The sequence below is a fragment of the Chroicocephalus ridibundus genome, chromosome 2, assembly GCF_963924245.1.
Source record: "Chroicocephalus ridibundus chromosome 2, bChrRid1.1, whole genome shotgun sequence".
In the NCBI taxonomy this organism is placed as follows: Eukaryota; Metazoa; Chordata; class Aves; order Charadriiformes; family Laridae; genus Chroicocephalus; species Chroicocephalus ridibundus.
Window position 1 is genome coordinate 151650878 of NC_086285.1, and position 12738 is coordinate 151663615.

Genomic DNA, 12738 nt, shown 5'->3' on the forward strand with positions numbered 1-12738 from the left:
CAAACCTATAAAATCCTCAGGTTGGGATGGATACTACTGTTGATACAGCCAACAGATTTACAGCTAACTCTCTCTGGATGCAAGTAACATGTTATACTACTTGGCTTTGGAGAAATACCTGACTGAGAAATAAACAAAATCAATATAAATCATTCTGAAGTTCATTTAAATGACATCATCTATGTACTTTTGTTTGCTTAAGGAGGAGCAATACGTACAAATACATGCTATTCTAAACTGAATTGATAAATAACTTCTTTGTGAATAGCAGATTAATAGATATGTTTTGAATGAGATTAATTTAAAACACAAGAAGTTTATACTACAGATTGATTCACATTCTAAATAGATTCACTTAGACAGCGCATTTTGGAGAAATTATAATGTAGTTTTCACGAAGAGTCTGGTGGCAGTGCAAAACCTAGGTGCTTAATTTGTGTAATTTTTTTTGAAAGATAGTGATTTGAGTTGGATGGTTTACCAGTACTCAAACAAAAAAAAAGAATGTAAAACCTTGAGCATATGCAACATATCATCACTTCTAATAGAGGTCCAGATTCAGCTCTGGATTTCAGTCTATTGACATTTTTTGCTAGTTTATATCAGATCTGAATCTGGCTCACTTCCTAATCCATAAATGGTCAACCTGTACATTTTGAGCTGTTTACATGTAATTTGGAGAGGGATTGCTGAATAATTAAATCCAGGGACCTTCCTCCAAACAGCCTCTGTCATGTAGGGGACACATGATAACAGTGTTTACCTCCCATCTGTGAGCTATTCTAGTGACTCCCTTCCAGTAGCTCTTCTAGATTTGAACTATATGATGTTTTGAATTTTTACATAGAATGTGAGAATGTTGAATCTCCCACAGTTAGTGTAAATAGTGTGCAGTATGTAATCTAGATAATCAGTAAAATAATGAAGGAATAATTTTAGACATATTTACCTTGGTCTGTTTTAAAACTAAGCAATAACTCAGTGCTATATATATATATATGAGTGTTACTACGGTGATACATCCTATGATTTTTAATGCTTATAATGGAACTGAAAATGTCATTTTCATTCAGACTTTTAATTTCAACTCTCTGTCACTTTCACATTTTATTTGATCTTTTTTGTTTCAACTTCCATCATATGTTCTTTGTACACCTCCTGTTCGCTACTTGCATGTTCCAATGCCATGGTTTCCCCCTAATTCTTTGGTTTCATATATCCTAAACTATGTAGAAATTAGTTAAGGCTTATCATCAATTTGGGATTTACGCATTTATTCCATAATTATTACTCTAAGAGAGGTGTTCAGTTCTTAATTGTTGCATACTTTTCCTAAATGGCCTTTATGTCTTGATAAAGATATGCCAAAGTACATTGTTTTCTGCGATGGTTTTTGTCAGTGTTAGGTTGATGGTTGGACAAGATATCTGAAAGGTCCCTTACAACCTAGGCAATTCTATGATTCTATGATTCTATCAATTCTGTCAAATTTAAATCTAGGCACAAAGTACATTACCCCTTGCTTCCCCTACTCACTAAATCCCAATTTCCTCTAAAGTAGATGAAAAAATAAGAAAATTACTATAATATTTAAGTCTTGTCTTCTTTTTGCTCTCCTATGGAAGAAATTGAGCCTGTAGGCACCTGCACAACTTATAAAGTTATTGTAATACTGTAATAACATGTATAATATTGTGTTATTCATCACAGATGCATAACAGAAGCCAAAATACTATGTAACTCTATATCTCTTCATATCTGTAATTTTTTATTTTTATTTATTTTATAGCATTTATCTGTAAATATATGAAAAGTTTTCTAGCTTAATGCTATTTAGATACAATTAGGAAAAAAAACAAAGCCAACTAGTTTTAGAACTCCTCATAAAACATGTCCTGCCTTTCTGATTAAGTTATCTTTTTATATTGAGTATTTGCTGACTATAACTAGATTTTCACACATTAGAAATTTTGGTATGCATAAATGTTTAGTAATTACTATATTTTTCAAACTTAAAAAAGGCAACACCACTCACATAGACCTGGGTGAGATTTATTTATGCAGACAGATCTGTAAATGTATGTGTAAACAGATCTGTACACATACAGATCAAATTTCACATAGCTCTAACAATCCTTACTATTTTTTTCTTTCTTATATTCAGATAATAGTTTATGTAACTTAAAAATAAAATAAAAGAAAAAAGGAGTGTAGTACCGATACATGATGGCAGAGGATAGTCCCACGCCCTTCTTTCCCCAGTCATACACTTTAGAAGGCTACTTCCATGGAGCGTGTAACCTGGGTTGCATCCATAAATTATAGTGCTTCCAGCAAAATGGCCCTGGTCACTGATTTTATACCCAAACTGTGGCACACCAGGGTCCTCACAATGTGAAAGCTCAAAACCTGCAGCAGGAACAAAACATTGTAGTTAAAAAAATCAAACAGAAAAATATATTAAAGAAATCAAGATTTTCTGTTTTCCAATGGAAATCAAACATTTCCAAGCTTCATGTAACAACATATTTAAGGTTTCTTCTCTGTTTTTAGACAGTCTAAGGATGAAAACAGTCTATACCCCCCACTCAGAGCATGCAAACCAAACTGTGTCATAACATCTTTTTTCCTAAGAGTCCAATTAAAGACTGAGAAGGAAATTCATTATCATTATCAATCAGTTCTAAAATGATATGATAAATTATGAAATGGAAGTTAAAGTGACTGTCAATTTACTTTGATGACAACTTAGTTTGTGAATAGACATTTAAAGGTTCATAAACAGAAGTGCACAGCAGATTCATTTACTGTTATTGCGCACAGCAACACCAATGGCACAATAGCACCTATGGCACCAAAGAAACACTGCTATATTCATCAATCCTTACCTTAATCCTGTGTTCATTAGTCTATAAATTTAAAAACGACATGCAGGAAGCAATGATAATGATGATATAGAGAATTCAAGCCAAACAATATGGACATTTTAGAGAATTAAGAGATGTGGAGCAAGAAAGAAACAAAATGACTTATGCATTATACGGAAACAGGGAAGCATATTGACATTTGGGGAAACATAAACCGTAATTTGGGAGAAAGATTTTCTATTCCAAATAAGGTCTTCTGTTATTAACTGAGAAGCAGCTCAAACCTTCACTTTGTTCAAAAGCAAATGTATTTTATCAATATCATGCAGCTCAAGCTGTTTATAGGTAAAAAAGGCACATTGTGTTATATTGATATTCCTCTATGTAGGTGATATGGGAGCAAATGAAGGGTTTTTCGTATCTGCATTGTTCAGTGAAGTGATTTACACGGTATTTGTCCATCTGGTCAACTACCACAATCTCTCCTTTCACAGCCTTTCACAATCTCTCCTCAGGTACTGAATCATTATTATTAATTGATTGAAAAAGTGTTAATTATTTTATTTTACAGACAAAATGTTTCAGGTTGGATAAGGCTGTTTGCTCACATAAGGAGAAAAAAATTGGTCAAATGCTGTATCTTCCCAGTTCTTCCTTCAGCTCATTTAATGTCTCACTGAAAATGGCTCACCTACTGAAGACCCTCCACAACCTCTGAGCTGAACCACATTCCTAGCTAAGCCATTGTTTCCCAGTACAGATTGCACAGCAGAAGCTCTAAAAGAGGCTAAGGTAAGTCCCAAATGAAGAACATTTTGATATTACCAGTCTGGTCATTTATTGACCAGCTAGAATTTACTGTCCTCTAAGAAAATTGTTGATTTGTTAAAATGTACGTTGGTCCCTGAGATGTCCTCATCTCTGGATGGCCTGCTTACAGACACAGAACCAAAGTAGTCTTTTTAACTAATCACTTTCCTCTTGAGGGTGAAGATGTAACTCCCTTCCCTAAGTGTAGGTATTAGCAGCGCTTTTGCTGCCCTATGTGTATTTCAGCTATCCACACAGCGCTGGCAGTTCTGGCAACAGAATCAGAGGGAAAATGGCATCCTTTTGGAGAAGCACCTGGTATCTAGGGGCACAGTGAAGGGGATCCAGAATGGCAATGTTGGCTATTTTAGACAACTGAAAGAGCACAAGTGCTCACAATGCATCCCTCAAGATACAGAATGTTTCACCACAGCTTGTGGGGATTTTGTTTACTGCTTAAAAGCATCAGGGTAAGCCCATGGTACTTTCGGAAGGTTTCATTGTCTGCATCTATGCAAAACAAATATTAGTGGTCTTTCCGAACATAGGAAACGGCCAACAGGTGATGATCAGCGGTATGAGGTCTAGTGGGAAGCCAGTAACTAGCAGCATGCCCTAGGGGTCAACACTGGGTCCAACCTTGTTCAATGTATTCATTAATGATTTGAGTGATGGAACAGAGTGTACCCTCACCAAGTTTGCTGATAAAACCAAACTGGGAGGAACGGCTGGTACAGTAGAGGGTCATGCTACCACCCAGAGTTACCTTAATAGGCTGGACAAATGGGCAAACATGAACCTCAGGAAGTGCAACAGGAAGTGCAATGTCTCGTACCTGGGAAGGAACAACCCCATCACCAGAATATGCTGGGGGCCACACAGCTTGAAAGCAGGTTTGCAGAAAAGGACCTGGGGGTCTTGGTGGATGGCAGTCTAAACGTGAGCAGCAATCTGTCCTTTCAGCAAAGAAGGCTAATGGTATCCTGGCCTGCATGAGAAGGCATATTGCCAGCAGGTTGACAGAGGTGATCCTTCCCCCCTACACTAAGCACTGCTGAGGCCACACCTGGAGTATGGTGTCCAGTTCTGCGCTCTCCAGTACAAGAGAGGCATGGAGTTAATGAATAGAGCCCAGCAAAGGGCCACTAAGATGGTTAAGGGACAGTAGCATCTCTCCTATGGGTGTAGGCTGAGAGAGCTGGGACTGTTCAGCCTGGAGAAGAGAAGGCTCACAGGGAATCTTATCCATGCATACAAATCTGAAGAGAGAGCGTAAAGGGGATGAAGTATACCGAGTCTGGCTGGGATGGAATTAATTTTCTTCATAGCAGTCCATATGGTGTTGTGTTTTAGATTGACTAAACCAGTGTTGATAACACACCAATGTTTCTGCTGTTGTTGAACAGTACTTGCACAGCATTAAGAACTCTGTTTCTCACTCAGCCTCCACAGCAAGTAGGCCAGAGGTAGGCAAGAGGCTGGGCACACAGCTGGGACAGCTGACCCCAGCTGACCAAAGAGATATTCCATGCCGTATAATGTCATACTGAGCAATAAAACTAGGAGATAGCCTTTCCGAAGAGGCCATTGCGCAGAGACTGACTGGGCATCGGTCTGTTTGTAGGAGGTGATGAGTGACTGTCTTTGCATGACTTGGTTTTTCTTTTTCTCTTTCTTCCCTATATTTATTTTGGCCCATGAGTTTTTCTATTTTTTCTCTTCCAATTCTACAAATACCTACAAAAGAAGATTCAACACTGTTCAGGCTAATAACTTTTCAGGCTGGGAAAGTGCATTCTACAGGAATGCCTGTCTCAAAAGACAGGAAATGTTAATGACAAGGTTCAAGTGCTGGGCTTGGACATACCAATATAAATAAGAAAAATGAAATACTTCGACATTTACATAGTAACACCTCATTGGAATGCCTATCTTTAATCATAGGGTACAGTCCTATGCTATCACGGGCTATACATGGTATAATTATGCAACTTTCCCCTGAAAAATAATTACATACTTTTGTAGTATCTTGAAATATTTTCCTTTCATTCTGTTAATCTTTTTTCTTTTTTTTTTTTTAATTAGAATTAGTTTTTAAAACATGATGGAGAGTTTTTGAAACGTAAGAACATTTTTTGAACAGGTGAAAACGCACTTAAAATTTAAGCATAGGGAGAAAAAAGGATGTTCACAGCTGCATTGCAAAAGTACCTTATAATACTGTTCTGCTTGCTAAGAATTCAGTTTTATATAATAATTAAGAGATGATGAAATAATTATACACTAAAGAAGTAATATACACTACATGTCAATAGACACATGTAACAATCACATAAATTTTCAGAAGCTGCCACTTAACAAAATAGAGTGTATCTCTCTTTCCAATGTACCCTTTAAGCCAGAGATATGAAAAGATTTTTTCCTCTTCTAATCTTTATAGTTTAATTTTGTCAGTCTACATATAGGTAAAAAGTTTTTGTTAAGAATCTTTCTTTATCATTTCAGTTACAAATTGGATTATTCTAAACAATAATCCAAACTCAGAAATTGCTAATTTAATGCAAAGTTATTATCAGACATGAGTCTTAAGATGAAGAATGTCTTTTACTTATGAATTACCTTTATGAAACTACGAGTTTTGGTTACATATTTAAAACTACTCACATGTTTAGGTATTTTTATGTGCTAATACAACCAACTGAAAATTATCCTATTTTTTCTTATCCTTTCCAAGACTGAAAAAAACTTCAAAACAAGACTCCATAAAAAAAGACAGTGGTTTAAGTACCAAACTACACAAAGTACTGTCACAGCAAGATTTCAGTATGCTACATGTTTTGGCTTTTTTGAGGTATAATTATGAAACTATATTATTTTGATAAGTGATGAGTGCTTTGCTGTTGATTTGATCATAATTTGTCTTTTGACCTCATTTTCATCTTATGAGCAAAGAATTTTCATTCCTTCAAATCATACGTCTATTACAATTTTTTTTTCAAATACTTACTAGTATACACAAGCTGAAAACCTTCATCAGTGCCCTCCATGTCTGAGTTAAATTCCAACCACAAATGATTTGAAGTACTACTCAGCGTCAGGCCTCTTAACGATGCCCCAGTATACGCACCCAACAGGTGAGCAGTATTGTCTTTGCCATCATAGATCTGTGAAACAGATACAAGTTCTACAGTTATGAAGAAAAAAAACAACTTATATTTGATTTACAAAATAATTCTGTACATCTCCATTACAAGGGAGGGCAGCTTTGCCAAGGGAGATCTATTGCCATTCAACCTGAAGCATTATTTGGATATGCTGTTTGCCTCTCTTGAGTTAAGTTGACTTAATTGTGGTTTCAAATGCACAATTTAAAATATGTCAGTTCCTTTGTTTGCATAGCAATAGAAGTGGGCAGAGGTGCCATATCAGCTCAGTGTTTTTAAACCTCTGTGTTTTCTCTTTCCCTGCCAGTATTGTAATGCCGGTCACAACCTATCAACTAACACCTATTTTGTGTAACTGTGTCTGCCTCAAGTCACTGAGGTGGCATAATAGAAAAGCTCACATCTCCCTAACTTTGACTTGTTAAATATAGCTCTGATTTTTATTTTTTTTCTTTGTAAATAGAGGTTAGAACATAACTATAAAGTAAAAGGAGACTAGTAAATAAATCGAACAACCGTTTCTGTAAGTTGAAAGAGTAATGTAATCTATATGTAAATTGGAGTACAGCACTTTTATTATTTATTTTTCTTCAAGAGTTGTTCTTTTCCATATTTGAAACAGAAACTTCTATCAGACTACTAAGTATACAAAACAATGTTTCAATAATTCTCAGCAAACTTCCTTACAAGTTTGGTTGCTTTAAAATATCACAGGTTGTGGCATTCCTATCATTCCTAAAAATAGTTAAACTATAACTTAATGATAAGTGCTAACCCAACCATCATGTCCTGCAGGATTTATTCAGTGACTTCTAAAAGAATTAAAACTTTGATAAACGGGTTTTAAGAAAAGAAACATTTGCAAATCAGTAAATTGATCTTTGAATAATTTTCAAATTGCAATACGGGGAAATTCTAAAGCTTTAGTAAAAAAATAGGGAATTGCCTCCAGTTCTAAATAAGATCTAATTCTATTAATTCAAAATGTAATCAAAGCTTGCATTTTTAAACAGGAATCTATACCACAATGAAATCAAAACAAATACACCATCAATAGTAGTAAGGCCATAAGGTGAATCTGAAATATTATGATGCCTGTTGCCCATCTCTGAGAATGACTTATACACGTTAATCCTATAGTCGTGGTTGCAGAAATTCTCATGTCTCTAGTAATATCAATGACCTTACATTTAACAATATGCTGAAGTAAAACAGCTGAAAAAAAACCCAAATAAGCCATTTATATCCACCTCTAATGAATAAATAACTGTGCAGCAGTTTAAGAAGTACAGCAAAATGAGTTAGCATCATTCCTTGCTTTTTACAGAAACAAGCAAATAAATTACAAGCAAACGGCACATTCAAATGCCAGTGTCCTTAAACAGAGTAAAAATAAGATATTAAAGCCAAAAAAGGTGCAATTATTGCTTATCAAAGTAATGTTAATATAACTAGCATTAGAATTGGTTTCTTAATTTTATTTAAGATTTCTTTAAAACTATACTGAGATCAATAATCAATTTGAAAAAAAAAAAAAAAAAAGATAGTACTGAAATGGACTTAGTTTTGTTTCAGTAACTGAAAGAAAAATGTCCATTCCAGTAGAACTACTGCTATCCTACAGAGATATTTACATCATGACAGATTTAAAGAAAACCCAGCTGGAGTTTGATGCTCTCTCTCCTAATCTCTCCAAGCTACTTATAACTACTAACACCCAAAGATTCAGGATTAATTTTATTTTTAAACAGTACCTAAGAGTAATCCATTTCCTGCTATGTGTGTTATCACTCATAATTAACCAAAGGAAGCTATTAATAAGTTAGACCAACTATTCTCAATGTCTTGCCAGAACTTCCCATAAGCCACTTCATGATACAAATTTTCTTCATGTTAGAATTTCCAACACATATTTCATTGCTAATTTTGTTAACTGTCCTACCATATTAAACATTTCACATTGGCACACTCACATCTCTACAGAGTTGACACTAATGCTACTTTATGGGCTAACTAGTTGTCCCACTGTATAATAGTGGGGTCTCCCATAGGACAATAAATGGATGTATATTTTGAATACAATTCTCAATTTAAGTCACCTTGTCCTTTGTGTGCTTCAGTCAAGTTAACGGGTACTAAATAGAATTTTTGGGATGTAATTTAAATGACACAGTTTAAGTTGCGAACAAATTGATAACAGCCTACATTCTCTTATAAGATTTGCACAACCAGCATTTTCTTTCTAACCTTCCTAAAACAGGTTGTAGTTTTGCTTAAGATTTTGAACGATTTAATAATTCAGCTTCACAATTTGATTGAGAAGACAAGATTATATGTGAATTAAGGTAGCATCATTATCTTATTTTTAAAACAGGAAGAATCTTTCTTATATGCCTTGCCAGCACATCTGGATTTATGTCACTTGGTTGATAAATGTGTGGCCAAGAATAATCATTATGAAAATATTATTTGGCTGGATGCATTTTCCTTAAAGTCATCCTATAGCATTAATGCAAAGATATTTGATTCATGACTGTATAATGCGTGAATATGCCAGTGACAAACTATTTGGAAAACAGAGGTCCATCTTTATCAGCTATTTGAAGGTCTGCTCTTTTAAATGTTTAATTCATAAAGTGGAGAAAAGGCATAGAAAATTGCATTAATGTTCTTCATATCACAATGATATTTTGAAATGTTATAGGGAAGGATGATAATGGTGAACACTGTTTACATAAATATGGTTTGAACAGATAGATGTAATGTTTAATCTGGGGATGAGGCGTTAAGTTTGCATTTTCAGTGAGAGAATAAATAAAAATTCCTAAGCTTTTGAGGGGCTCTATTATCAACAAATTTTAAATGGAAATTAATGTTCTTTTTTCTGCTAATTTATTTAACTCCACAAAACTTTAGCAAGGGAATAGTATAAAGTGAATGTAAAATTTGTGCATTTTAATCAAACTATTTTTGAGATTTGCCATTGAAACATAAAAGGCATATGGATATGAAGATTTGTGCCTTTATAAAGAGAAGAAATAGCATAAAATCAGCAGCTCAGAGCTGAGGCTGTCAACACCCTGTCAAATGTATCATTTATATCACATGCAAATAGAAGCACTAATATAAAGACAGAAAAGGACCCATATGTTTGGGGATTTTTTTGTCCCCTACATTTATTACCTATTTCTCACTCATTTTTTTCAGGATGATATTGCTAAAAGGATTATGATAGCAAGTGTGGAGATTCTTAAGAAACAAATTAGCAAAAAGCCACAAACATTACCTCCCTTCAACATCTTTGCACAAAATCCTCAAAAGCTGAATCATATGCAAACATTTCAAAGCTGTCCCACAGGTCAGACAGCACACAAATGCAGTAAAACTGAATTCTTAAAGCCATTTTTTTCCACTTAGGTGCAATCTCATCTGGCACATCAGCTCTCACTCTACATACTGACAAGCACACAACCTAATAAAGGAAAAAAAAAATCCCCACAAACAACTGATGTTCTCTTTCCATCTCAGTCCTTTTCATGCTTGGTGTTCCTTTCTCTTTTGTTTTAGGTTCACTAATGGAATCTGCCTGAAGATATTTTTTTTGGGGTCAGGGTTTGTTTTTTTAACATTAGCAGAAAATTACTATTAATCGGTACCATGCATAGGTACTTTTTTATTTATGTTGAAATCTACTGAAAATTAAAAAAAAAAAAAATCATATTATCTTTGTTCAAGCTTCAGTTTTAATAAAAGATGTCTTTCCCCCAGTAAATTAGAAAAGTATATTGAAAGATCTTTGACTTAAAAGAATACTTTCTACATTCAACTGATTTCAACACAAATAAAATGTTCACCACTAACAATGGACTAATCAGACACTACAGAGTTTACAAGCAAAACTGGTGTATGGAGGTAAAAGCAGGGAAAAAAGCAGGTAGAAATGTTCACATACTTTGAAAACCATATATTCTTTTTCCCTGCCTCCCACATAGGCAGTTTACTCTAAAAATTTTGAATTCTGGAAATGTAGAGCACAAACTCAGTTATCAGTAAAATTACAAAGAAGGAAACAATTGTTATACAGTTTCTGAGATTAATATTAAATGGATTGTCATGTAGTGACTATACAGATCTTAAATTCTTCATATGCCTTCATGAAACTTTCATGAATATTAAAACAAGATGTGGCACTATTAAGAGCAGGTTATAGGCCTACACACCCAAAAAAAAAATAAATGAAGTAGACACACGTATATTTCGTATAGTTTCCAATAAATACCAAATAGCCAAACAAAAAACCCCATTAATGCAAGGAGCCAGAGCAGTTACATCAAAAAGAGGAAAAGAGAATTGCACACTAAATGAAGTAAATGGAAAACAAATTATATGTTCTGAAACCTCTGTTCCATAGCAGTTCAGAATTGTTAAATGGGAACTCCTCCTTCTCTGCCTGGGGAGTAACAGTAAGGGCAGTGATTTATTTGTGTTAAATATGCTCTTTCCCTCTAACGCTGTATTCCCAGTCCAGCTGTTTCATTGTTTCAGTCACAGTGTTTGTCAGGTATAAGTTTGATCCATGGTGAATGAATTCATGTGGTAAGCAGCAGACCTCATGACTTGATTAAAAAATGTATCTAAAGTTTAGTAAAATATTCAGCCTATTCATATTTTGAATGGAATTTTATCCGCGTAGTTCTAATAATCCAAAATTTTAGCTGACATAAAAATTAACACAAAGTACTTGATTGACTTCTTTGCCAAGAGTTTCATCTATCAGTTCTGAAGAACAGAGATGCATTTTCCATTTCTTAACCAAAGTCTGTAGCTAAAAACTGAGCTTTAACTATGAAATATTATGGGGTTGCTTCATTTGTGTTTGGGGAAAGGAAGCCCTGTCTGGAAGCCGTTGTTTCAGTATCTTGGTTTCCAAATGGTGAAATCCTTGCACTCCCTAGTTATTTTTAAACTTAACTTCCTTCCATTCCCATTTATTATTTCAGCAAACTTATTTTTTCTTTACTTACCTCAGAGTTCTTAGAGTTTTGTTAAGGCACTGATGTTTATACACATTTACAAAGTAGTGATATGTATTAGATAGGTCTACAGCATTTGTTGACTATTATTGATTCACTTAATACTAAAGTATAACCCTAATGTCCTACTCCTGTAGCCAAAAGTGTATTCTCTGCAGTCATCAAAACAGGCAAATTAGGCAGTATTTTCCCTTTTTTTCATTTTAGTTACCATTTCTACAGAAATGAAAGGAAGTCCCTGCAAACTTGTCTTCAAAGATGTTTTACTGGGATTAACATAAATCAGTCTAACACAATATAGGAAGAAAATCTGGATAACCAAGACTACTTTTCTTATCTTGAAGATTGTAATGATAAATACCGGGTATATTCCCAAGTAAGTCACACACCATATCTTCCACTGATTCTTTTTCAGCTCCTGGAGATGAGAAGTAATCAATAATAATAGGGATCAACAGACAACTTAGAACTGGTCCCATGAGAAAAATTTTGGAATGTGTGACTGCTGCTTTGGATTTCCTGAAACAAGACTCCTTTATCAAATGAACACATGAAAAAAGAGTCTGATGGGATTAAGACGATTTGTAAGAGCTGCATCTGAGAGATGAGGCAAGAAAAAACATGAGTTCCACAGATATTCCTTCCCACAATATTAAAGGTTGAGTGCCTCAGTCTTCCTAAAATGTCAGATAGGCTGAAAAAAGTGACAATCATAATAAAGAATACTTCTTGTAGTATTTTTAATAGATTGGGAGGAACTTTGGCTCATTATTATAATTCAAGGCTGCTGACTTGAAAAACAAACACTGTAATTACTAGATATTACTTTCATCAATAGACACACCTGCAAAACACAGCAAATAT

General features: G+C 34.5%; 1 protein-coding gene across 4 annotated transcripts in view; it reads right to left on the reverse strand.

Moving 5' to 3' along the window:
- CSMD3 (CUB and Sushi multiple domains 3) overlaps window positions 1-12738 on the reverse strand; it is a 680626-nt gene that overhangs the window by 232269 nt on the left and 435619 nt on the right. For all 4 annotated transcript variants that reach the window (XM_063327428.1, XM_063327427.1, XM_063327426.1 and 1 more), the window contains 2 exons: window positions 6685-6841; window positions 2218-2409 (listed from right to left, as the gene is read on the reverse strand). In XM_063327428.1, coding sequence (XP_063183498.1) covers window positions 2218-2409; window positions 6685-6841 — 349 coding nt within the window. The remainder of the gene's footprint in view (window positions 1-2217; window positions 2410-6684; window positions 6842-12738) is intronic.